Raw genomic sequence first — 23129 nt, 5'->3', positions numbered from 1 at the left:
AGCAGGATGGTCTCCCGGCAACTTGCAGCTGAACCTCAGGGCCCACACCTTGCCCTGCCGCACTTCCACCTCCTGGCCTGGGCTACCGTGCGCTCCCTCCATTGAAGTGCTCTCCTGGCTTTCTCGCCCTCAGCGTCAGTAGGTGCCCTCAAAGCTTTTGTCTCCTTGGGGCCACCCCAAAGTGAGCCAGCTGTCCGTGGAAAGTGTGCCAGGATGTCAGTATGCACTCATGTGTGCACATGTCCTACTCAGTCTCCCCACCATGAACCCACCTTGCCTGGCCCTGGTTGCCTCCTGTGGTGCCCTCTGCACTGACCAATGGACCTGCTCCCGTGTCCCAGGCCACAGCTGTGGAGTGGCTGGAGTCCTCAACCCTCAATTCTCAGTGCTCAAACTCTGCTGTCCTGTACCTGAGGGCCAGCCCTGGCCAGCCACCAAGCCACCCTTTGCAGCATGAGGCCCCAGGGACCTCGGCGAATACCACACAGACCCACACATTGAAGCAAGTGTGTGCACACGCTGACAGGCCTTGCGCCTGGGGCCGGCTGCTCTCTGCTGCCTTCCTTCCCCTTTATTCCCTTCCTCCTGTCCTCTCTGCTGCCACTGGGTGGTTCAGGGAGTTCTCAGGAGTTTGAGCTTCCTCTGGCCATTTCTGGCCAAGGATCATCCCCTGTGCCTCCCTGCGCCCAGAGCTCACAGGAGGTGTGAGGTTCCAATTTGGAGGCATAGGGCCATGTGACCAAGTGGCCCGGGAACCCTTATCTGCACTTGCTGCTTCCAGCCTGGCACAGGGAGCACAGTGGTGCTCACTGTGACTCAGAACCAGCCAGGAAACACAGAAAGGGCTCCAAGAGGCTCATGACCCCCTAGGGCACAGGGCACACAGTAGGCGCTTAGTGCAGCTCAGGATGGGCACAAAGCCCACAGTAGGTGCCGTAGAAATGCTGCTTTAAGTGCTAAAGCAGAATCATACGAAAAACTTCCCAGATGAACCTCTGAACCTCCCCAAACTGGTGTGACCCCTGATGGGGCACCCAGAGGCTATCGAAGGGCCCTGAGGGAGGGCCTTGAGCACTCCAGCTGGCTGTCCCTCCCCTCGGGCTGGAGGAAGGAGCTATTTATAGCTCCCCCTTGGCCCAGCTCCCTCTCTCCCGCTAGACTACAGCATGCCCCCTCTTCCAGACCACTGACAGGCTGATACCCCTCAGAGCACCCCTCTACCTGCAGAGACCCCAACAACCTTGCACCCCATCCAGCACCACCCCCACTGCCCCCAGGTCACTTCCCAATCCCCACCCTCTCCACACCACCCTGCGCCTACCCTGCCTGCTGCTCCTTGACCCAGGGTCCGTCAGGAGGCTGCCTCCTTCTGTGCCTCTGTCCATCCTGCAACCCAACTGGCCCGGGTACCGCCCCCTGCAGCTGGTGGAGTCCCGTAACCCCGCCCTCTGGCTCTGGGGAGAAGAGCATGACCCGTGGCCCCGCCTCCCCAGCCCCGCCTTGGGCCCGCCCCCCACCGCTGCTTTCTACTGAGAGCGACCTCAGTGCCCCTACTCCAGGCAGCCACCCTCCCTCCGGTACTGCCTCTTTCCCGGCAGAGCTGTCCATACCGCCCATTTCTGCCCTCACCTCCAGCGGGGGTTGTCTACACCGCCCAGAGTGTCTGCCCCATCCTCAGGCAAACCTGTCCGCACTATCTGGAAGGTCAGTCCCTCTCAGGACCCGCAACAGAGCCCCTCGCACGAGTTAAGGCAAAGCCTACTCTTCCACACCAGGGGACCAGGTGTGGGGAGCAGGGAGTGGGCAGAGGGGCAGCACAGCCAGCAGTGCCGCCGCCACCGTGTGTCACTGCCTGGGTGCACACGGCTGTGCGACTCTCAGCCATTCCAGTCTCTGACACTGCATTTATTGAGCTCCGCCTGCATGCCAGAATCTTGATGTGCCCTTGTCACTCGGTGCTCACAAGAAGCGAGGCGGTGTCACCTGTTGTACAGATGAGGAAACAGGCTCCGAAAGGTGAGCGCACTTACTCAGGACAGCTTGCTCAGGGAGGGGCAGAGCTGGGCCCAAGCGCCGGCATCCTGAGCCCGCGATTCCTGAGCCCTGTGCATCCAAGGGCTGAGGCTGGGCGTGCCGGGCTGCAGCTGGGACGGTGCCTGGCTGTGTGCTCAGCACGCTTCATGCAGGTTTGGGCGACAAGCACCTGTTCCTCCAAGCCCTGTCACATGCCCTCACCTGTCACACACACTTGAAGCTGTCAGACATCAGAGATGCAGCCACACATACACACACTCATCCCCAGAGGCAAGGCTGCCAAAGCCACAGACTTCCCACTATGGCCACCTGTGCCTGGAGATGCCCCCAACAGCCCATCCACCCAGGGTGGGTGCTGCCTTGGGAACACAAACATGCATGTGACCATCAGCCACCACCTCCGTGTGGTGGCCTGTGGGGGCAAGGGCTGACTGCCGGGTCTGGTCTCAGGTGGGCTGGTCTCAGAGGCAGTGGTGGGCTCCTGCGTGGAGGTCCCTGAGAGCGGGTGAGAGTGGCCACTCAGGGCGCGGTCCAGAAGCTCTGTGATCGTGGGGCCCCCCCACACAGCAAGGCTGCACAGGCAGCAGCCTTCCATGGCAGCGACCAGACATGCTGCAGGTCTGCGGGGCTCCCAGGTGCAGACGACTCCGCTTGGCAGTCACTGGACATGGCCATCCAGACGCGCTGCAGCACTCAGGTGTGACAGGGCAGCGACCGCACATGGCGGCATCCAGGTGCGCTGTGCCCAGAGCAGAAGTCCAGCCCTGCCACTGCCCTCCAAGCGGCCCCTGCCCTCAGGCTCAGCGGCGGCCAACGTGGGCCAGGATGCGCGCATTGGCGGCTGCCTGCTCCCTCGAAGCTCTGGCCCGGGCCTGCTCCAGTAGGATCCGCTGGAGGCCAAGGGCCACGTCCAGTGAGAGGGTGATGCGGGGGCCAGGACGGGGGCCAGGGCTGGGGTGGCTCCGAGCAGTGGAGGGGCCCGTGGTGCCGGCTGAGGGGCTCTTCGTGGCAACAGGGCAGGGAGTGGCCTGAGGAAAGTTCTGAGCCTGGAGCTGGAAGGGTGGCAGTGGGGTCGCCGGGGCAAGCGGGACCCTGCTCAGCGTCAGGGCCGTCAGCACCAGAAGAGCCCACTTGGTCATTGCGTGGTCAGGCTGCAAGGAGAGAACAGGCTCAGGGCAGAGGCTGGGGTCAGCTGTGGCTCAGGGACAGGGACAGGGACGGAGGGGAAGCAGAGCGATAGAGAGAGAGACTGGCCAGGAGTAGGTAGGGTTGAGAGGTAAAGTCAAACAGGCCAGGGACAGAGGGGGATGGGGTCAGGGAAGGAGGGACAAGGAGAGAACCAGAGTGACACAGAGAAGGGGCAGGAGAGGCAAAAGGGTGAGAATGAGGGAGACAGAGATAAGTGAGGGGAGAGGGGAGTCAGAGATAGAGAGTAAGAGCGAATGAGTGTGTGTGTGCGGAGAGAGAGATTATATTTATATTTATACTTGTATTTATATCCATACAGAGGGAGGGAAGGTGAGAAAGAGATGGAGGTGGATGAGAGGGAGCCAGGAGGAAAGGGAGGAAGAACCCAGGCCAGGTCCAGACACTGTGGTGGGGATAAGGATGCAGAAACAGAGACGGAGGGACAAAGGGCAGCCTGAGGTCAAGGCAAGAGTCCAGGACAAAGGGGTGGCGATGGGGGTCCTTGAGCGGGAGAAGCAGCTGGGGCCCCCGGAGCGCCCTCAGGTCCGGAAACCTCCACTCGCCCAAGGCGCTGCCCGTCCCCCCCAGACCCAGTCCTACCAGAAGCAGCAGCCTCCTCCGGGGTGAGTCAGGGCCACCACGGCTGCCCAGGGCCAGGCGCCTGTGCTGCGCCTGACCTGCCCCTTTTATCCCTCTCAGCCCCTGCGGGGGGCAGCGCGGCCACGTCTCCTGGCATGAGGCAGCCCCTACCCATGATTCATCCCCTCCTGGGGGCAGTGAGGACATACCCTCAGCCCCCTCCCTGCATACTCCTTTCTGGGGACAAGTGGGGGTCTGAGGGTCATAGGACAGCAGGACCCCACGCCCATGCAGGATGGCACTGATCTCCCTGGGAAACCTGCCCCTGACACCCCACTCCCCAAGCAGCCACAACAAGGGTCTTTCAAAACAGCAGCTTTAATGCCCCCCAGAATCAGCACCATGTCATCACAGGCTTGGGTCAAGGGGCAGGTCAGATGTAGTCACATCCGTTCCCTGCCCGCACCCACCCCCATGCTGAGTCATCTGCCAGGGAGGCAGGAGCCACAATGGGGGTTTGTCCACAGGGGGGAAGGCGAGACCCACGGGAACAAGTCACTGAAATGACGGACAGACTCATGCGCGCTCATGGGCACACAAGCCTTTAGCACCAAGGAAAGGAAAGGAGTGTCCTGCTGAGATGCCATCTCCTCCAGGGATCATTGAACTTCAGCTCGTCCCCTGGGCCTCAGCTCTGCAGAGCACCTGGCGGGGCAGGTTGAGAGCTGTGTCAGCCACCTGACCTTCCCGAACACGTGGCCACAGGGCAGGACAGTGGGGGAGGGGCTCCTTATCAGGTCTTTCAAGGAGAGAGAACAGAGGGGACCATACTGGAGACTCCACAGGTGGGTTCTTTCTTTAGCTCTTTGGCCTTGGGGTCTGTCCCAGGTGCCCCAGTCAAAGGGGCCTTCTGACCCAGGACCCTAACCTGGGAGCTGATCTGGGCAGGCTGAACACCCCAGCCCCTCGTGGGGCAGAGGGCAGGCCCATACCTCTGCCCTGGCTCTGGGCACCATGCGGCGGGCAGCGGCGCTCGCAGGCCTCACGGGTCCCGAAGCGGTTGGCATTCCCTCCGCAGCCACCGTAGATGAAGGGGCGACAGCCCTCTGTACTTCTGGCTACAGCCCGATGGTACCAGCGCAGGGTGTAGGCAGTACAGGAGCCCTCGTCCAGTGGAAGCGAGCAGGGGTCTGGGGTCCACGGGGGGCAAGAGGTCAGCAGAGATGGTGGCAGTCAGATAGGGCCTGGGCTTGACAAGGGGTCCGCAGAAACCAGCTTTGCCTGCCCCTCCCCACGCCCCTCTGAGCCCAGCCAATACCCTCACCATCGCCGTCCCAAGGGGCCTCAGGGTCCAGGGAGTCCTCCACCGAGTACTCAGAGTATTCATACTCGTCGTCCTCTGGGGGTACTTGGTCTGCCACAGGGCACGGAGTGGGTGCTGTGAGGGGGCTGCCGCTGGGCCAGGTTCCTGGTGCCCAGCTCCAGCCCACACTCTTGTGTGTGTGCACACATGTGCCCTGCGTGCAGGAGCACTCTCCCACATGCCCCATGGGTCCAGCTGTCCTCACCTTCTTCCTCAGCATGAGAGACCCGGAGCACGGGCACAGGGCGGCGCTGGCTGTGGGCAGTGTCCGCAGCGTAACTGGGGAGGGGGTCTGGAGCAAGGAGCAGGGGCACAGCGCCCTGGGGTTAGCATGGTGGCCACCCCAGCCCAGCCCCTGCTGAGAGGGCCAGGTGATGGGCACGGCAGGGCCTGGGGTGAGGGGATTTCCAGGAACAGAAAATGCCAGAAAACTACTCACGTGATCCAGATGCGATAAACTGGCCCTGGCAGGCTGGAAGGGGCAGAGGGGCAGGGACGATAACAGAGAAAGCAAGAGACAAAGGTAGAAAGAGGCAGGGCGAGTGAGACACACACGGCGGAAGAGATACACATGGAGGGACAGGGAGACCAACAGAGGAGGCAGAGGAAGGGAAGCAGAGACAGAGAAAGGGAGCGAGAAAGGGGAAGAAATGCAGAGTAGAAACAGAAAGGACGAGAGAGAAGTTGGGACAGGTCAGCCAAGGGCAAGAGAGAGGGAGACAGTGACAGAAACAAGCATGTGAGGCAACGTGAAAGCAGGCGCAGACAGAGGACAGGAGGGGCAGACCTTCACTGTTTGATGCCCCATGTCAGGCCCAGAGGGCAGCCCTGCCTCCACCTCCATCCCCCCCCACGTGGCTGTGCTGGGCCTCCTGACCCCCTGCATGTCCACCCACTTCTGCTGGCCTCTCCGCTGGGAAAGCCCTATCCAGAAGCACGTGTGTCCTCCTGCGTGTCCACCCCTGTCCACCATCGCCTTGACTCCTCGCCACCCATAAGTCCTGGGGACCCTGCCTGACCCTGTCTTAGGGCTCTGGGACGGCATGGGGCCTCGCTCACCACAGTGCTGACTCATCTCCTGACGCACGAAGCCCCGAATGTCATCCTCCTGGGAGCACCAGACCACAAGGATCATGAAGGGCCCCGGACCCCAGGGAGGACCCATGTGAGGCAGGGATGATGGAGGGGCAGCATCAGGTCAGGGGTCAGGGCACTAGGGGCAGGAGGCGGGGCCCTCCCTCCCGGTGCACACTCACTGTCAGCGCGGCTTCTCCCTTCTCACCCCGGGGGCCAGCAGGCCCTGGCCGCCCCTGTGTGCAATGGGGGATGGGGCTGTGACCTCTGACCTCAGGAACACCAGAGGTCACCCCAATCTCTGACCACAAGCTCAGGAATCCCCACTCACCTGTTCCCCTCTCTCTCCAGGGATCCCAGGAGCGCCAGGGGCACCCACCACACTCTCTCCAGAGGGACCTCGCTCACCCTGTCAGGCGCAATGACCAGGGTCAGGGGTACAGGGGTCAGACATAGGGCAAGTTAGGGACTGTAGGTGCGGAAGTTGGGGCAGGGATATGGGAGATGGGGAACAGGATCAGAGGTCAGCAAGGCTGGGAGAGTCAGGGAGGTTCAGGGGTCAGGAGTCAGAGTCAGGGCCCCTCACCTTCTGGCCCTGAAGTCCTTCAGATCCTTTGGGACCAACACTGCCAGGTGGCCCAGGGGGACCACTAGCACCATCATTGCCCCTGGGACCTGGGAGGCCCCCGATTCCTGGGGGCCCCTGGGGAGAAACAGGTCAGGGTCGGTGATCAGAGCCCCCAGAGATGGAGCCACTTCCAGAGAGCACAGTCTCCTCAGTTCACTATGACCTTGGCCTCAACTCACCCGATCTCCTTTCTCGCCCTGGTCACCCTTGTGTCCTGACTGTCCATCAAAGCCTCGGTCGCCCTGGGAACAGAAAGGACTATGGGAGACCCTCTGCCCTGGCCTCCCTCAGCTCAGCCACCGTGAGTGCCTGGGTGCAGTGGCCACAGCCTTCCTCAACCCAAGCACCTGTGCCCCTACCAGCCTGGGATGCTCCACCCACTGCGACACCCAGGACCCCAACCCCACTACAATGTCCCCCAACTCCACCAATTTTCCTACACTGACCCGCTACCCTCCTCCTCCACCCGCCATAGACCTCCCATCCCTCCACCCTAAAGCCCACTGTGACCCTGACCCACCCTGAAACCTCAAGACCAGCCCCCTCCCCCACTGTGTCCCAACCCCCCCAATTTCCTTCACCTGAAACTCTCGTGACCCTACCATGACCTTCCTTGCCCATCCTGCCTCCCCTGCTGCCCACTACTGGGAGATCCCGTACCTTGGGACCCATAAGGCCCTCCTTGCCCGGGGCCCCTGCCTGGCCTGGCGCGCCGGGCTCCCCCTGGAGAAGAGAAGGCGTGTGCTAGGGCCTGGCCTGCCTATCCTCCCCCAGTTCTGGGTGTGCCCGCACTCACCGTATCTCCTTTGCGTCCCGCCAGGCCGGGGCGGCCCGGGGAGCCAGCTTCTCCCTGCGGGCATCAGGGGAGGCGTCAGCCTGAGGCCTCGGGCCCTGCAGCCCCCCACATCCCCTCACCTCTGTACCTTATCTCCCTTCTCTCCGTCCAGGCCACAGGCTCCCTTGAGCCCCCGTTCACCCTGAGGAAAAAAGCAGTGGGCAATGACTTCTGGACACTCCACACTGTAACCCCTCGGCCCCAAACCACTCTCCAAACTGGTCTCAGACACACCAGCCTCTCCCCTTTCAACCTTGGGCCTAACATCACCACTTTCAACTCTGGGTACCCCAGCATCTGATCCTGGATACTGACCTCTGAGCCCAGACACCTCACCCTCCAACAACAGGCCTCCTGACCAGGGAAAGAAACCCAGTCCCCTTCCCACCTTGAGGCCCCGAGGACCCATAAAGCCCATCTCTCCTTTGTCTCCTCGGATGCCAGGGGCTCCGTCCTTTCCTGGGGGTCCCTGGGGGAGAGAGGTCAACATGAAGTCAAGGAGCCGGTGAGGGGTCACAGGAATTGGTCTGGATGTAATGGGTGGGGCAGGATTTTCTATGAGAACAAGGGTCACCACCAGCAGGGGGTCACCACAGGGTGGAACCGTCACAGGGGTCACTCTGAAGGTGGGGGACACTGGGCCATCTGACAACACCATGAGAATATGGGGTCACCACAAGGGGAATGGGGCCTGTGGGACCAGGGCATCTCACCGGGTCACCAGGAATCCCTGCATCACCAGGCTGCCCCTGTGGGAAACAGAGGGGGAAGGGAGGTGGCTCTTTAGTGTGACTATCTCAGTGTGACCGACCCCTGCCAGCCTATCTGCTCCATGCACAGCCGCCTGGTGGCTCTGGGTCCCGCCCAGATCCTGTGTGAACACACACGTGGCCGGCACTCAGCAGACACGTGTGTGACGTGTGGCGTTGGCTCTGTGCCTGGAGCAGCACTTGCCTTCGGTCCTGTGAGTCCACGGGTCCCCAGCAATCCAGCCGCACCCTTGTCACCGGGCTCTCCCTTGCTGCCCTGGAGGAGGGACCAGGAGAGGCAGTACCCAGCCAGGCTAGAGGTTTGGAACCTGCCAGCTGGGCCAGAGCTCCCCAGTGCCACGGCCACCCACTGCCCCTGCAGCCCCAGCCCTTCCCGCCTGTGCCGCGGCAGGGTGGGCTGGGGGTCTGGCCCTAGGGACTGAGTGACGTGGGCCACAGACCCCAGGTAACCCAGATTCCTGTCCCTCCCTCGTACCCCCGAGCCCCTAAATTTACCTGGAGGGCCTCTAATCCCCAAGGAGACCCTTTCTGTCCCCAGAGCTCCCTTCGTGACCTTGGCTGAGGCCCCTGAGCCCTCTGTAGGCCCCTCCTGCTCAGCGGCTCCATAGGCCCACACAAGACCCCTCCCCTCTGATTCCTCGAAGGCCAGTACTCACTGTCCCCTCCCCACTCCCCCTTATCCTCACAGCCCATAGGACTCACATGGAGTGGCCCCCACTTCCCTGTACCTTCTCTCCAGGGCTCCCAAAGTCTCCCCGAGGTCCTTTCTCGCCGTCTGCACCTCGTAGCCCTCGTTCACCCTAAGTCAGAGGTCAGGGGTCAGGAGCTGGAGGCCCCTCAACCCTCTGAGGGTTTGAACTCTCAGATCTCCTGGCCCTGCCCCCATAGGAATCCCACCCACACCCAAGGGAGACCCAGTCAGCACAAGAGCAGACCCACTCACCGTGTCCCCCTTGGCACCCCGTGGCCCTGGAGGCCCCATAACTATAGCCGAGTCACCCTGAGTGGATGGGGAAGAGTCAGAGAAGTCAGGAGCACCCTTAGTCTCTTGCCCTCACCTTCCTCCATGTCCACACTCACCTTGTCACCCTTTAGTCCTGCTGTTCCAGGGTCACCCTATTGGATGGAAGAGTGTGAGTCTCACCCAAAGGGGTGAGTCCCCAAGTCCTGAATTATAAGACTATCCCCCACCCCCACTCACGGCAGAGGCCATTTCTCCATGTCCTTACCTTCTCCCCACGCTCTCCCCGGCTGCCCGGGGGGCCCTGTGTGAGAGAAGAAGACTGTGAGCTAAGGGGCTATGGGGAGACAGGTCAGGGGGTGGGGGAGGACTGGGCAGCCAGGGGAGCAGAGGAGACAAAGGACCAGAGAGCAGACAGGGAGAACCAGAGGGCTGTGGGGGGCTGCAGGGTGCCCCAAGGGTACAGGCCAATAATAAAGTCACACCACTGGTGCTTTCCCCAAGGGGACCCACCACAAGTCCTCGGGGTCCCTCCTGGCCAGGGTGGCCATCTTCACCCTAGATGGCGATGTCAAATTCACTGAATCAGAAGTCGGATTTAACGAGGAGATCAGCAATAAAGGGAGTCCCAGTGTGGCTCCCTGCAGTGGGCATGGCTACAGAGCAGGACGTACGTACCCGGACACCTGGCTCCCCACGCTCTCCACGGGCCCCGGGCAGCCCTACTCCAGGGTCTCCCTGGAGATCAACAGGACACCGGGGATGAGTATGGGCAATCAGTGGGCAACAGGGTTGTGGCAGGTCAGTAGAGTCGGATGGGGTGATGGGAGTCAGTGGGGGTTTGATGGGGAGATGGAGGTCAGTGGGGGTTGGACAGAGAGATGGGGGTCAGTGGGGTTGGAGGGGTGGCGGGGGTCAATGGAAGCTGGTGGGGAGGATGAAGCTCAGTGGAGGTCGGAGAGGGTAACGTGTCAGTAGAGGTTGAAGGAAGTGACAGGGCACAGGAGAACGCCAACAGGGTTGTGGCATCTACCCTGTCTCCTTTGAGTCCAGAGGCCCCGGGCGCTCCCTGTGGGCAGAATGAGGTGAGGTGAGGGTCTTGCACCCCTCAAAGGCACACACGTGCCCGGCCGAGCAGTGTGGCATGGCCCCCACCTAGATTCTAGCGTGGACAGACTTCAACACAGGAATCAGACACGTGGGGAGTTGGAGCACTCCTACTCACCGCTGACCCTGGTGGTCCAGGCGGCCCCAAGGGACCTGGGGCTCCCTCTCGCCCTGGAGGGCCTGCCAGACCCTACCAGAAAAACGAGGCAGGAGAGGCAGAGGTGACTTGGGAACCTTCGTCCTCCTCAGTCTCCCAAGACTTGGAGCCCTGAGGCAGGGCCCAGGCCACCTCCTCCTCACTCGCTATTGGCTCCAGAGGTCCTGAAGTTGCCACGTCTGCACACACGCTCCCAGCACCCTTACCCGTTCTCCGCTGGGGCCTGGCTGACCCATCTCTCCTCGAGGGCCTGGCTGGCCAGGGAAGCCAACGATACCAGGAGCGCCGGAAGGGCCAGAGGGGCCCAAGTCTCCCTGGAACACAGAGAGCAAAGGGAGTAGTGGTCCCAGAAGGACCCCTTCCCCCAGAATGACCTCTTCTTCCCACCTGCCCACTGCCCCCACCACAAGGGATGAGGCAACAACTTACCTTTGGACCTGGAGGACCAATTGGCCCAGGGGGGCCCTGGACCCCAACTCCTGGGTCACCCTTCGAGGTAAAAGGGGTCAGATTAGGCTCGTGGAGTCTCAGGACTATGAACCCCAGCAGGGACACTTTGGGGCACACATACCTTCTGCCCCCTGAGTCCTGGAGCCCCTTTAAGGCCCTAAACAGGGGGAAGTAAACAGCACATGAGAGGGTGAGAACATGCACCTAGAGTTTAGACACGGCCCCAGAAGAGTCCCCGCTGAGCACGGACGTGATTGCGAACACGTGGGAGCTCAGGCGCATGACCAAGGACTGGCGTGCAGGAACTAGGAGAGGATGAGAACTCATGAGGCACACAGAGAGGAACACTCAGGCGTGACCACGGAACACACGGTGCTCACACGCGAGAGCGGACACGTGGGATGTGAGCATAGACATGTGCGGACTCGGACAGGAGCAGGAACTCAGACATGCCCCACCCACACGTGTCAATTCAGACACGTGGAGTGTAGATGGGGCGGGAGTAAAGGACAGCATAAACATGACCAACAAGAGGCCGGAGACCTGGGAGATCAGACCAGGGGGGGAAGCAAAGGCTGAGGACAGGCACGCAAGCAAAGATGGGGCCCCGAGAGCTGGGGGGAGTGCTCCAGGAGCAGGGTCCTGAACACCGCCGGCCCTCTAGCCAGGCTTGGTCAGGCAGGTGCACGGGCCCAGGAGTACTCCCCCATGTCCGCAACTGCACTCCTCAACCCAGGCTCTGGCTTGCCCAAACCCCAGACTCACATCTTCCCCAGGGTCTCCAGGCTCCCCTGGACGGCCGGCTTCACCCTGCACAGAGAGGGTGCTAAGGGGGTCTGGCCACCCAACCTTACCCCTCCCTGCCACGTGCTCAGGCCTGGGACCAGGTCTGCCTCACCTTCTCACCCCGAGGCCCTGGCAGTCCTCGGTCGCCTTTGGCTCCCTGTAGAGATGAGTCAGGAAGCAACGGGGTCAAGTGTGGGGCATGGTATGGAAGCTGAGGATCGTAAGTGGGGGTGGACTATGCTGGTAAAGGATCCACACTCACCGGCTCTCCCACCAGGTCTCCAGCAAGGGCTCCAGGGGCTCCCTGTGAGGAAGAGGGCTCAGCGGGGTTCCTGGGCCCCACCACTGGCCCCTCTCCCCAGACCCCCCACACTTACCTTCTCTCCCTTTGCTCCAGGGGGCCCGACCACAGCCTGTGGGGAATGCCTAGTGAGTTACCTCGTCTCCTGCTGTCTCCCCCCACCCTGCTGTCCTAGATGGGTGGTGCAATCTAGGCTGGGGGTGAGGTCAAAAATCACCTGTCCAGGGGCTCCCATGGGTCCAGGCTCTCCTTTAGGTCCGACAGGGCCGGGAAGACCTGGTGACCCCTGTGGCAGAGCAGTGTGAGAACCTGCCTCCACCACCTTCCAAGGCTGCCCAGCCCCGACCCCTCCTCCTATTGCTCCTCCTCCTGCTGCTCCTCCTCCTGCTCTTCCTCCTCCTGCTCCTCCTCCTGCTTCTCCTCCTCCTGCTTCTCCTCCTCCCTCTCCTCCTCCTCCTGCTCCTCCTCTTCCTGCTTCTCCTCCTGCTTCTCCTCCTCCCTCTCCTCCTCCCTCTCCTCCTCCTGCTTCTCCTCCTCATGCTCCTCCTCCTCCTGCTCCTCCTGCTCCTCCTCCTGCTTCTCCTCCTCCCTCTCCTCCTCCTCCTGCTCCTCCTCCTCCTGCTTCTCCTCCTGCTTCTCCTCCTCCCTCTCCTCCTCCTCCTGCTCCTCCTCCTCCTGCTCCTCCTCCTGCTTCTCCTCCTCCTGCTCCTCCTGCTCCTTCTCCTCCTGCTCCTCCTTCTCCATCCTCCTCCTGCTCCCCTTCCTCCTGCTCCTCCAGAAGCCCCATCACAGGCCTGCAGCAAGCTCCCCCAGAACACTCACCGGCACACCAGGGGCTCCTCGGTCTCCATCTTTGCCATTGGTACCATCACGACCTGGGGCTCCTGGCTTTCCCGTCTCCCCCTGAGAGGAAGGAACTCTGTCAGGGGCCTGCCTGCTTCCCCCTGACCCCTGGAGCCCAGGCCCGACCCTCAGGACTCACCACTTGTCCGGGCAAACCTGGTGCCCCCTGAGGACCCTGAGGGAGAGAAGTCACGTGTGAGGGGGACACAGGAGAATCTGGGATAGGAACATGGTGTCCCTGCTAGGGCCACAGGGGACTCACTCACCACAAGACCTGAAGAACCAGGAGGCCCGGGAAGTCCCACAGGTCCAGTTGGTCCAGGCAGGCCCTGGGGGAGAAATAGGTCAGCGAGGTTCCGACCCCACCTCCTCCCTGTGACTCTGACCCACCACCTAGGCCACTCACCCGTCCTGGTGGTCCTGTCTCCCCAGGCTCTCCCTGCCAAAAGCCCAGAGACCACGTGAGCCCACAGAAGGACAGGTGGTCCCCAGCCCTAGCCCACAAGCAGAGCCCCCAGAGCTGGGACAGCTTGGAGTTTAGCCCCAGGGCAGTAGCATCGAAGGAGATTGGCAGACGTCACCCTGGTGCAGACCCAGCTTGAAGGAGCCGCCTCCTCCTTCCAGCCACACCCCCACCCCACACACACCTCTACTCACCTTCACGCCAGATGGTCCCTGGGGTCCTGCGGGGCCAGCAAGACCCTAAAGAAAAGTGTCAAGGGCAGGGGACAGGGGTCAGAGTTATCCCACTTGGCTCAGGGATTAACACAAACAAGGCCTAACTCATCGGGGTGGGGGGGGGCTGACCCCTGCCCCACCCTATCAAGCAGTGTTCTCTCTGTCACTCACCGGGGCACCAGGTGGTCCAGGGTCTCCATGGCTACCCTGTTGAAGAGAGAGTGTAGTAAGGAGCCAGTCAAGTGGTACCACTCCGCCAGGGAAACTGAGGCAGTTCTGCCCATCGTGGGGGTTGGGCACAGGATGGAGGCTTATGGGGTACTCACCACAGGGCCAGGGCTCCCCCTTGGACCTTGCAGACCCTGAGTAGAGAAGGGGACTGCTGAGCCTCAAATGGGTGTCACTCAGGCCTGTCCCCACCTCATGGGAGTCTTTTCCTGGGAGGCCCACTTCCCTGCTGTCCCCCGCCACCAGGCATGAACCACCCCGCACCCATGGGCTGCCCCTCATGGAGAGCACACGCAGGCCTGTGCACATGTACACACATGCGCACAGACATCCTGTACCCATGTGCACAGGCGGGCAGCAGGCCCACTCCCTGTGGCTGAGCACTGGTGCCACCTGCCCATGGCAGCCAGTGGCAGAGGGCAGCCACTCCACAGAGCCCAGGTCAGGGCGTTCCCGCCACCACTTACCGGCTTCCCTTCAGGCCCAGCCACACCACGCTCTCCTGGTAGACCCTGGAGAGAAGAGGTTTCAGGCCAGCCACACTGTGCTGTCCCCCAACCCAGGCAGTCCCAGGCAGTCCCAGGCACTGCAGACTCCAGCCCAGACAGAGCACATAAGGGCCGTGTGCTGGCCCATGGGCCTGTGGGTGAGGACTCACCGGGCCGCCGTCATGACCCCTCTTTCCAGGCTCTCCCTGGTCTCCCTTGATGCCTGGCCCGCCCTACAAGGGGAGTGTCATGCCGAGCCCCGAGTCACCACCACATGGCCACATCCACTCCACCCCTGCAGGCTCCCAAAGAGGAAAGGAAAGGTAGTGGGGTGGGAGGTCTCACCCTGTCTCCTTTGGGGCCTCGTTCACCGTCACTGCCTGGCTCCCCCTGTGGGGATGACATGTCAAGCCAGGCCCTGGGGTCACGGCAGGAGGTGGCCCCCAGGTCGATCCCACTCACTGACCTTGGCGCCCTTGGGCCCCGGGGGTCCTTGTTTTTCAGGTAATCCAGGTCCCAGCTTGTCCACATCCACCTATAAGCCCAATGTCACGGGGGAGAGATGTGTCTGTGACAGAGGCATATGGAGGGGTCACCCCAGATCACAGGGTCCCAGGGGGTCAGGGGGGCAGTGACACCACATGGAGTTTCTGGGACCTATGCTAATGGTGGCTTCCTAGTGACAGCGGCCACAGGCCTAGGGCAGGGCTGGGATAATCACCGTGGTGCTGGGAATGCCGGGAGGACCGGGGGGTCCAGGGGCGCCATCTCTGCCCTGCAGAAAAGAGAAACGGGTGGCCGCCCAGCGCAGCCTCCAGGACATCCCACCCTGAGGCTGCGAGCAACTCACCTGTTCTCCGCGTTCTCCCTTCTCTCCCCGTTCTCCCTGAAGTGCAAATAGGAGGGTGGGGGCCATGCTTGTGGGCAGCCCAACCCCTCCTGACTCCACTCCCCGGCCTCCCGGCCAGCCCCCAGGCTCACCCTTTCTCCTGGCCTTCCTGACTCTCCCACGCCCCCAGCTGAGCCAGGGATCCCAGGAATACCAGGCTTTCCAGGCTCCCCAGCGAGGCCAGGAAGTCCAGGGGGACCCCTCTCCCCAAGGGCCAGGCCAGGTGGCCCCTGAGGACCGGGGTCTCCACGTTCTCCCTTTGGCCCTCGGTCTCCGGAAAAGCCGACGGGCCCCTGGAAGAGTAGAGAGTGGATACTGGCGGCTGTACAACCACACCCCCCAAGGTCACCCCAACTAAGCAGCCAGTACACACCTCCTTGCCTGGGGGACCCCGCTCGCCAGCGTCCCCCTTGGGGCCACGCCAGTGTTCAGGCATGAGCAGGGAGCTCCCATCCCACGTCGCCACGATCTCCCGCAAGGCAGCTGTCTGAGTGGCAACGAGGGGTCAGGGGCAGGGACCGTTACGGGGGCCCCATGCTCTGGTGTGGCCCACGGGGCCCCCACCACTGCCCATACGCAGCCCCAAGCAACCTACCTTGATCCCGATATTCTCCAGCAACCGCTCCACATTCTGGAAACACAAGCGGGTGAGGGGCTTCCCACAGAGGAGAAGCCCTGTCCCTGCCCCACACTGTCCCCAGAAATAGTGCCCACGTCCTCTCCCCCGGGCCTTTTACCAGAGAACCCTTAGCCCTTGGTTGAGGAGGCTCAAGGCCACTAGAAGCCCCTCCCTGGCATGTCCCCATTGCCCAGGTTCCCCTGAGGGTAGGCTACAGTGATCCCGATAGGACAGTTGGCTGAGCACTCAGGACAGAATACGTGGGACCTCATAGCAAGGGGGACAGAGGTAGTGCCTGGAGGCAGGCACATCAGAGTTGAGGCCAGGCCCCAGGTTCGCTCACCGGCACACTCCCCGGGTCTCCTCTCAGGCCGCGCTCTCCGGGGAGGCCCTGGAGACAGCAAGAGACAAGCCATTGGACCCGCCTTGTGTGTGTGTGGGGGGTGTGTATGTGGGTGCTGTGGCTACCTAGGCATGGGAAAGTGAGGGGCCTCACCTGTTCGCCTTTGGGTCCACTGTCCCCTCGGTCACCCTGAGAACAAGGAATGACCATGTGGAGGAATGCCCCACCCCTGGTCAGCCCCTCACCACCCCTCCAACCCAGCGTACACACACTCACCTTGAGGCCCGGACTTCCCGGCATGCCAGGAAAACCCTGGGACAGGACGGAACACATAGCAGTCACGCAGGACCATGGCATTCTTCCTAGGAGGGCGTCTGGTGGGAACGCAATGGTCCCTGTGGTTCCCAAGTCCTAGACTGACCCTGAACACTCACCTGGCCAGGAGGGCCGACCTGCCCGGGGAGGCCCGGGGGGCCTGGGAGTCCAGGGCTGCCGGGTGCTCCACGATCGCCCTTGGGGCCATTGTGACCCTGTGGGGGATGCAGCCAGCATCAGGACCCTGAGACCCCAGAAAAGCCTGGAGCCATATATCACAGGGTCTGGGTCAGGGTCAGGGATCAGAGGTTTCACAAGACACCAGCACTTACATCTCTCCCAGGGGCGCCCGAATCTCCCTTCTCTCCCTGTGGAAGACAAGGTGCTTTAGACACAGCCCTGATCTGCCGCCAGAGCAAACTCCAAGTGGGTGCTTTACCTTTCTCCCGTCTTCTCCGGGGTCCCCGGGTTCTCCCTGCAGACAGAGGACTCACATCAGCCCAAACATTCACTAGCACACGGCTGCCAGACCCTGTCCTGGCAGCATTCCAGTGACGGCGGCTGCCTGCGCCAGTAGCTCCAAGACCCTGTGTGTCTGGGGGCGTGGCCTGTGACCCTCTGAGTGAGCTGCCGCATGCTAAAGGGTGTGCCCGTGTGGGTCTTCTTGCCTCCACACGCGACTGCAGGCATCCTCCTGCCTCTGGCTCCCCACATGCACCCCCGCAGCTGCGCCCTCTGGGGGTGGTGAGTGTGGCCTGTCCTGGGTCTGTGTAGTAATCAGCTCCGGGGGGTCTGTGTTCTGGCAGGAGACACTAGGTTGGTGTCTCTTGAACTGTGTCTGTATGTGGGTGGGCACAGGGTAGACACGTGTCTGCACGTCCCTGGTGCCCTGAGAACTGTCTGCGTGACTTGTCTGCGGGTCTTGTGTATATCTCAGTATATGAGTGACTGTGGACACAAATGCATGTGTCAGTATGTCCCAGAATGCCCTGTGTCAGAGTCTCACCACATCTCTACACAGGTCCACATGCGGCCCCAGGCCAATGCCTTAGTGCCCATCAGAGGACAGGTAGAGGTGTTCGTGTGTCAGCACGCCTCCCAGTGCCCCTGCGTGTGGCCCCAGCCCTGTGTCTGCACCCCAGTCTGTGCCCCTGGTGCTTTGCCTGTGCAGTGGCTGCGGGTTATTCTAGCACGTGCACATGTGCATGCCCGGCGGAGCACAGAGCTGCCCGTCCACTGGACTCCCTGTGCAGCTGCCTGTGTGTGCACGCAGACAAGAGCTTCGGGGTGCGCCTGTGCGTCTGCACTGGGCGGCAGGTGCCAGCGCATCTCCGTGCGCGTCTGCGCAAATGCCCTCTGTGTCTGTGCGTCTGCACTGTGTTCCCATCTGGTGTTTCTCAGCAGTTTCCCTGAACACTCACGTGTTTCCCACTCGGGCCTGGCTTGCCATCCTCGCCTGCCTTTCCCTGTGGGAAGAGGTCACTGGTCAGAGGTCAGTCTTGGGGTGAGGGCGGTAAGGGGGCAAAAGGGCACCATGAAAGCCAAGTCTCACCGGTGCTCCAGGGGGGCCAGTGGGGCCAGGAGGTCCCTGTTCTCCTCGGAGGCCCGGAAGCCCCTGAAAAATGTCTTTGCTGGGGTTGACGGACCATGGAGATAGTCTCTGGGCCCACCCATGGACTGGGAGGACCCCACTAAAATGCTCCTCTCATGTAGAGGTCCTCTGAATTGGGAGGTGCCATTGAGGTCCCTTAAGGCAGAGACCCCAAGGGTTATGGGGCTCCCTGCTGAGAATCCCAAGAGAAGGGCCCCCAGGGCAGGGAAGGTCAGAAAGCCAGACACTGCTGCAACCGGCCTTTGGGACTGAGACCCCTCCCAGGGACTGGGCTGGACCCTGCCCCCACCCCCCGCCCCTGCTCTGACTCTGACCACCTGGTTGTAGTTTGTGCTGAACACCCAGGCTGCCCGCCTTCTAACATCTGCCTTTACTTACATCTCTTCCTGGGTCCCCAGCTTTGCCTGCAGTACCCTGAGGAGAGACCCAGAGTCAGGGAGCCCACTAGTGGTCAGGGGGGTCTTCCTGCTGACAGGGCCACCAGCTCCTGTGAGCCCAAGGATGCAAGGCAGCAACCCCCTGACCCAGGCGGGGCTCCAGGAGAAGACACCGAGAACCCGTCTGGCCCCAGAGCCCATCAAGGCCAAGAAGACGGGTGTGAGGTGAGGGTCCCCGGAAGGATCGAGGGCAGGGGCATGGCCAGGCAGTGGCCACCCTGACTCACGTGCTGCCCAGGGGGGCCAGGGGCTCCTGGTTTCCCATCCAGCCCGCTGCGGCCATCCAGGCCAGGGGGGCCCCGGTCGCCCTGGGGAGAACCAAATGGTGAGAGGCCCCCAAGGCTGAGCTGAGCAGCAGTCAGAGGCCCCCACTTCCTCTCACCTTTTCTCCTACTGGGCCTTGGACACCTGGGTCCCCCTGGAGGGACCAAGGGTAGTGAGAGGTGAGGGCAAGATGGGAGTGCAAGCTGAGGGGCAAAGTGTATCACTCACCTGTGAGCCTGGGGGTCCCCGAGGTCCGTTGACACCCTAAGGACGAGGATCGACAAAATCAGAGCAGGCCCTGCAAGGCCCACGCCTCCCCACAGGGCCAACCACACTCACCCTCTCTCCAGGGGCTCCAGGAGGGCCGGGGTCACCCTTGGGCCCCCGAGGACCCTCCTGTCCACGGTCCCCAGGCTCTCCCTGTGGCAGAGACAAGCTGGCTGAGGGAGCAGCCCTCAAGCCCCAGGCGCGCCCAGGCAGAGTCTGTCATGGGGGCCCCGGGGTGCCTTCCTGTGCTCAGAGCTTCACTCCCCCCGAGACTCTGATACCTTCTCTCTGGCTCCAAGTCCCGAGTCCACCTGTGGAGGGAGTGAGAGTGAGAAGGGAGGTCTGATGGCATTGGGAAGGGCTTCGGGATCGGTGAGGACACCAGGGGCCACGGGGGGAGGTGGGGATAAGAGGCCACAGTGTGGAGCCTGCAGGGGTAGCAGGAGGAGGTAACAGAGGACCAGACCCCGGTGGATGCTTACCGGCCGTCCAGGGACTCCTGGGAGACCCTGGGGAAGGAAATAATCATCGTCAACAGCAGCCCTGAGGTCCCCGGGCACGCCTCAGGCTTGTCCTCCCAGATCCCCAGCAGTGGCACCCCGACACTGGCAGCCAGAAGGCCGGTCGTGCCTGGAGGTGACCATCAGTCTCCCCACCGTGACTGCCTGGCCCCTTCCGTGGGTGCTAACTGAATGGAGCCCTGGAAACCTCCCTCCCTCCCAAGCCCAGGACACTGGCACCACTCACTGGCTCCCCACGGTCACCCTTGGGTCCAGGCACTCCAGGGCTGCCCTGCAGAAAGTTAGAAGGTCAGGGACACTGAATTTAGGCAGCAATTTTGAGGAGCTTTGGAAACACCCTAAGGACTCACGGGAATCTGGGTGGCCTTTGGGGGTTGTGATGGAGGAGTCACAGAAATGCCGGTCATGAGGGTATAGCATTTTGGAGTTGGGGTGGCAAGATCAGGGGTGAAAACTGGACGGCAGGGTGTTGAAGTTGAGGTTGGGGGTCAGAGGTCAGGGGTTAGAACTCACATTTCGCCCATCTTCTCCAGGATCTCCCTGGTCTCCCTTCTCACCCACAGGTCCCCGAGCTCCAGGTAACCCCTGGGGGAGCAGCCGGTCTGAGCCAAACCCTCCCAGCATTTTGATGGTTCCCCCATGACCCCCATGCTGTCCCAGGTTCCCCATTACCCCCAAAATGCCAGAGTTTCCCATCACAGCATCTAGGGTATCTCTAGGGTACCCCCAACCCCCTGGGCTCCCCCATTACCCTTTCTCTTCGCAGAGGTTCCTGCTACCTTCCAGCCCACTTTCTACAGGTTCTCTCCCCGCCCCACTTCTCCCTGCCAAGCCTCACCCGAAGGCCACGCTCGCCAGCTTTTCCAGGCAAACCTGGGTCACCCTGGTGGTAGAGAGAAAGTCACATGGACCCGGTGAGCCAGGCTCAGACTAACTGAGGAACTGGGGACAGAGGAGGGCCTGGGCAGGAGGCAGGGGGATGGACGGGATGACCCAGCGGAGCTGCCTGCCCAGGGATCACAGTTCAAAGGTAAAAGGTCAGAAACCACAGTGGGAGGCAGTCTCACCGGGAGGCCGTCGGCACCTTTCTCTCCAACTTCACCCTGTGAGACACGAGCGTCAGCCCAGGTCCCAAGACCCCTGGTGATGTCGGGAACAGCCTTCTCCCCGCCCCTGAAGACTCCCCCCACCCAGCCCTCTCACATCTCGTCCTCGGGGGCCAACAGGTCCTGGGGGGCCGGGCCGCCCAGGGTCTCCCTTCTCTCCAGGAGTCCCCGAGTCACCCTGTGGAGGAGGCAAGGATGGGGCTGCATGGGGTAGCCAGCCCCGGAGGAAAGTGGCCCCAGGAACCCTGACAGGGCCCAAGGTCACAGTTACTCACAGGGGGTCCGGCTCTTCCAGTGAGGCCAATGGGACCCTGCAGGGCACGGGGACGGGAGACAGGACTTAGCTGGGGCTCTCAGGCATGACCCCCCTTCTGTCACACTCCCCATCCCCACATTTACTTACCCGGGTTCCAGGGTCTCCCTTGGGGCCAGGGTCTCCAGGAAGAGCCAAGCCAGGTGCACCCTGTAGGTGGGAGGACCAGCAGTCGGGGTGGGGGTGGCCTTCACCTGCTCCCCCCCCCCCCCGAACACCTCCCCTTCACTCACCGGCTCCCCTTTGGCTCCCGCAACTCCTCTGGGCCCAGCGGGCCCTGCGTCTCCCTGGAGGTGACAAAGGTCATCAGTGCCAGCCCCCAGCTCCAGGACCCCCGTCACGCAACCATCAGGCCACAACCTTCATGACCTCCAGAGGCCTCCAAGCAGGCCCTGTAACCTTGACCTCAGCCATGTGACGGGCTCCCCTTGCTCTCCCCAGACATACCTTCTCTCCTTTGACCCCTGCACCAGCAGGTCCCTAAAAACAAATGGGGCAAACACAGCTTGTCCTGGCCTGGGGGGCTCAGTGCCGTACCCTTGGGGCACTACGCGGAGCTGGGAGTGACAGAGCTCAGTCCCTGCCCAGAGGCCGCAGAGTCACGGGGGTGGGGGGGTGGAGCGACTAGTTAGTTACCATTGCTCAGGGGACGGCACCGCCCCCACCATGCTGGGAGCCCCTGCCACTCACCGTGCCAGGGTCCCCTGGGCGGCCAGGCTCCCCCTGCGCAGAAAGGATGGAGGCAGAGATGGGACAGAGGCCGCCTCAGAACCAAGGTCTCAGTGTCTCACCTGCCACGGTCCCTGCTATGGGGGGCGGGGGGCGGGGCACTGACCCCCAGCCCATGACCCACCTTCTCTCCTCGGCGGCCAGTGGGTCCTGGTGGCCCCTGTGCGTGGAGAAAGTGTGAGCCCGGGAGAGGAGGAGCTCGTGAGAGCCCCACCACTGACCCCACCACCGTCACAAACTCACTTCAGGACCCTCTGCTCCAGGATGCCCAGCGACTCCCGGCGGCCCCTGGGGGTGAGGAGCAGAAATACTGACCAAGGGGCAGGAACGGGGCAATTGTGGTGCACAGGGGCTAGAGGGTGGGCGTGGCTGAAGAGGGGTCAGATGAGGTCCAGACACAGGTCTTGGTTGCTTCCAGGCAACCAAACCCCACGTCAGCGGGACTCAAGTTTGGTTCAGCCGGGTCAGAAAGCTGAAGGCAGATTCCGGAGTCGGGGGTTAGGGCTTGCACAGGTCAGCACAGACTAGGAGCTTGTGAGGTGTGGTCAAGGGGCAGGGGCAGTGGGGGTCAAAGATGAAAAGTCAGAACCAGGAGGGGGCCCAGAGCCTGGTCAGCTGGCACGGGCTTTGTGCTTAGTGGGCTCACCTGGGGTCCCGCTAGGCCAGGGGATCCGCGTTGGCCCTGATGGAACAGAACGAGCCGGAGCTGAGTCTGGCCCCACACCCTGACCCCTGGGGCCCCGAGAGTGCCCCCAGGTGGCACTTACCTTCTCTCCAGTCTCACCCACAGCCCCTGGCACTCCTCGATCACCCTGAGGAGTGAGAGACACCAAAGGGGTCTCGACCGTGGAACCCCAGACAAGGTGTTTCACGCTCTGACCACCCGTCTCTGAAACTCCAACCTCTGACCTGGAGGAACCTGTGTCTCCCAACTCTCCCGCCTGCCCTAACCCTATAGGGTCCTGTGTGTCTCCCCACTCATACCATACCTCCCATACAATGGCACTTACTTTGGGGCCAATGTCTCCAGGAGGTCCCCGCAGGCCCTGGAAAAGGTCCAGAGCTTTCGGTTTGGGAATAGGGTGGAGCAGAAGGTTGACGGCAGAGGGTCAGGGCTGGAGCTGCGCCCACCCTGTGGCCCCACTCAGAAGCCCTGGAGAGACACTCACCCGCTCACCCGGGGTCCCAGGCTGTCCTGGGAGGCCTGGTGCTCCATCCTCACAGTCACCCTGAAGGAGAAACAG

The 23129-nt window shown here is 62.4% G+C and overlaps 3 protein-coding genes across 4 annotated transcripts in view; all 3 read right to left on the bottom strand.

Annotated features, from left to right (window-relative positions):
* Positions 1-1402, bottom strand: part of PFKFB4 (6-phosphofructo-2-kinase/fructose-2,6-biphosphatase 4) — a 29854-nt gene extending 28452 nt beyond the window's left edge. Inside the window, exon 1 of the mRNA XM_037049807.1 lies at positions 1322-1402. Within this exon, the coding sequence (XP_036905702.1) occupies positions 1322-1385 (64 nt within the window). The 5' untranslated portion in view covers positions 1386-1402. The remainder of the gene's footprint in view (positions 1-1321) is intronic.
* A 1381-nt stretch (positions 1403-2783) lies between these two features.
* Positions 2784-3173, bottom strand: UCN2 (urocortin 2). The gene has a single exon (XM_037049951.1). The coding sequence runs from the start codon at positions 3171-3173 to the stop codon at positions 2835-2837; it is 339 nt and encodes a 112-aa protein (XP_036905846.1). The 3' UTR covers positions 2784-2834.
* A 987-nt stretch (positions 3174-4160) lies between these two features.
* COL7A1 (collagen type VII alpha 1 chain) overlaps positions 4161-23129 on the bottom strand; it is a 30462-nt gene continuing 11493 nt past the window's right edge. Inside the window, exons 40-118 of one of the 2 annotated variants that reach the window (XM_037049804.1) lie at positions 23055-23114; positions 22896-22931; positions 22653-22697; positions 22532-22567; positions 22129-22173; positions 22010-22045; positions 21847-21879; positions 21604-21636; positions 21390-21443; positions 21247-21306; positions 21119-21154; positions 20941-21021; positions 20805-20840; positions 20576-20620; positions 20251-20322; positions 19964-20008; positions 19699-19725; positions 19498-19527; positions 19289-19369; positions 19178-19213; positions 19068-19103; positions 18913-18993; positions 18627-18662; positions 18189-18251; positions 18058-18102; positions 17076-17111; positions 16969-17004; positions 16756-16851; positions 16598-16633; positions 16475-16510; positions 16322-16369; positions 15955-15990; positions 15733-15846; positions 15452-15652; positions 15321-15356; positions 15192-15245; positions 14937-15005; positions 14816-14860; positions 14641-14703; positions 14450-14494; positions 14081-14116; positions 13926-13961; positions 13734-13778; positions 13483-13515; positions 13343-13405; positions 13216-13251; positions 13056-13136; positions 12451-12519; positions 12310-12345; positions 12195-12236; positions 12045-12089; positions 11912-11956; positions 11268-11303; positions 11126-11185; positions 10903-11010; positions 10658-10729; positions 10466-10501; positions 10111-10170; positions 9946-9990; positions 9701-9736; positions 9552-9587; positions 9415-9471; positions 9200-9271; positions 8656-8727; positions 8415-8450; positions 8090-8170; positions 7790-7843; positions 7663-7716; positions 7527-7589; positions 7046-7108; positions 6825-6941; positions 6570-6647; positions 6421-6474; positions 6224-6272; positions 5604-5636; positions 5370-5456; positions 5126-5215; positions 4794-4991; positions 4161-4506 (exon numbers count right to left, since the gene is read on the bottom strand). In XM_037049804.1, coding sequence (XP_036905699.1) covers positions 4490-4506; positions 4794-4991; positions 5126-5215; positions 5370-5456; positions 5604-5636; positions 6224-6272; positions 6421-6474; positions 6570-6647; positions 6825-6941; positions 7046-7108; positions 7527-7589; positions 7663-7716; positions 7790-7843; positions 8090-8170; positions 8415-8450; positions 8656-8727; positions 9200-9271; positions 9415-9471; positions 9552-9587; positions 9701-9736; positions 9946-9990; positions 10111-10170; positions 10466-10501; positions 10658-10729; positions 10903-11010; positions 11126-11185; positions 11268-11303; positions 11912-11956; positions 12045-12089; positions 12195-12236; positions 12310-12345; positions 12451-12519; positions 13056-13136; positions 13216-13251; positions 13343-13405; positions 13483-13515; positions 13734-13778; positions 13926-13961; positions 14081-14116; positions 14450-14494; positions 14641-14703; positions 14816-14860; positions 14937-15005; positions 15192-15245; positions 15321-15356; positions 15452-15652; positions 15733-15846; positions 15955-15990; positions 16322-16369; positions 16475-16510; positions 16598-16633; positions 16756-16851; positions 16969-17004; positions 17076-17111; positions 18058-18102; positions 18189-18251; positions 18627-18662; positions 18913-18993; positions 19068-19103; positions 19178-19213; positions 19289-19369; positions 19498-19527; positions 19699-19725; positions 19964-20008; positions 20251-20322; positions 20576-20620; positions 20805-20840; positions 20941-21021; positions 21119-21154; positions 21247-21306; positions 21390-21443; positions 21604-21636; positions 21847-21879; positions 22010-22045; positions 22129-22173; positions 22532-22567; positions 22653-22697; positions 22896-22931; positions 23055-23114 — 4470 coding nt within the window. In that variant the 3' untranslated portion in view covers positions 4161-4489. The remainder of the gene's footprint in view (positions 4507-4793; positions 4992-5125; positions 5216-5369; positions 5457-5603; positions 5637-6223; positions 6273-6420; positions 6475-6569; positions 6648-6824; positions 6942-7045; positions 7109-7526; positions 7590-7662; positions 7717-7789; positions 7844-8089; positions 8171-8414; positions 8451-8655; positions 8728-9199; positions 9272-9414; positions 9472-9551; positions 9588-9700; positions 9737-9945; positions 9991-10110; positions 10171-10465; positions 10502-10657; positions 10730-10902; positions 11011-11125; positions 11186-11267; positions 11304-11911; positions 11957-12044; positions 12090-12194; positions 12237-12309; positions 12346-12450; positions 12520-13055; positions 13137-13215; positions 13252-13342; positions 13406-13482; positions 13516-13733; positions 13779-13925; positions 13962-14080; positions 14117-14449; positions 14495-14640; positions 14704-14815; positions 14861-14936; positions 15006-15191; positions 15246-15320; positions 15357-15451; positions 15653-15732; positions 15847-15954; positions 15991-16321; positions 16370-16474; positions 16511-16597; positions 16634-16755; positions 16852-16968; positions 17005-17075; positions 17112-18057; positions 18103-18188; positions 18252-18626; positions 18663-18912; positions 18994-19067; positions 19104-19177; positions 19214-19288; positions 19370-19497; positions 19528-19698; positions 19726-19963; positions 20009-20250; positions 20323-20575; positions 20621-20804; positions 20841-20940; positions 21022-21118; positions 21155-21246; positions 21307-21389; positions 21444-21603; positions 21637-21846; positions 21880-22009; positions 22046-22128; positions 22174-22531; positions 22568-22652; positions 22698-22895; positions 22932-23054; positions 23115-23129) is intronic. The other variant, XM_037049805.1, reaches the window with a different exon arrangement.

Source organism: Sturnira hondurensis, unplaced genomic scaffold (genome assembly GCF_014824575.4).
Source record: "Sturnira hondurensis isolate 20B ecotype Veracruz unplaced genomic scaffold, ASM1482457v3 Scaffold0006496, whole genome shotgun sequence".
Taxonomy (NCBI): Eukaryota; Metazoa; Chordata; class Mammalia; order Chiroptera; family Phyllostomidae; genus Sturnira; species Sturnira hondurensis.
Note: the sequence above shows the minus strand (reverse complement) of the source record. Positions and strands in the feature narration are given on the sequence as shown.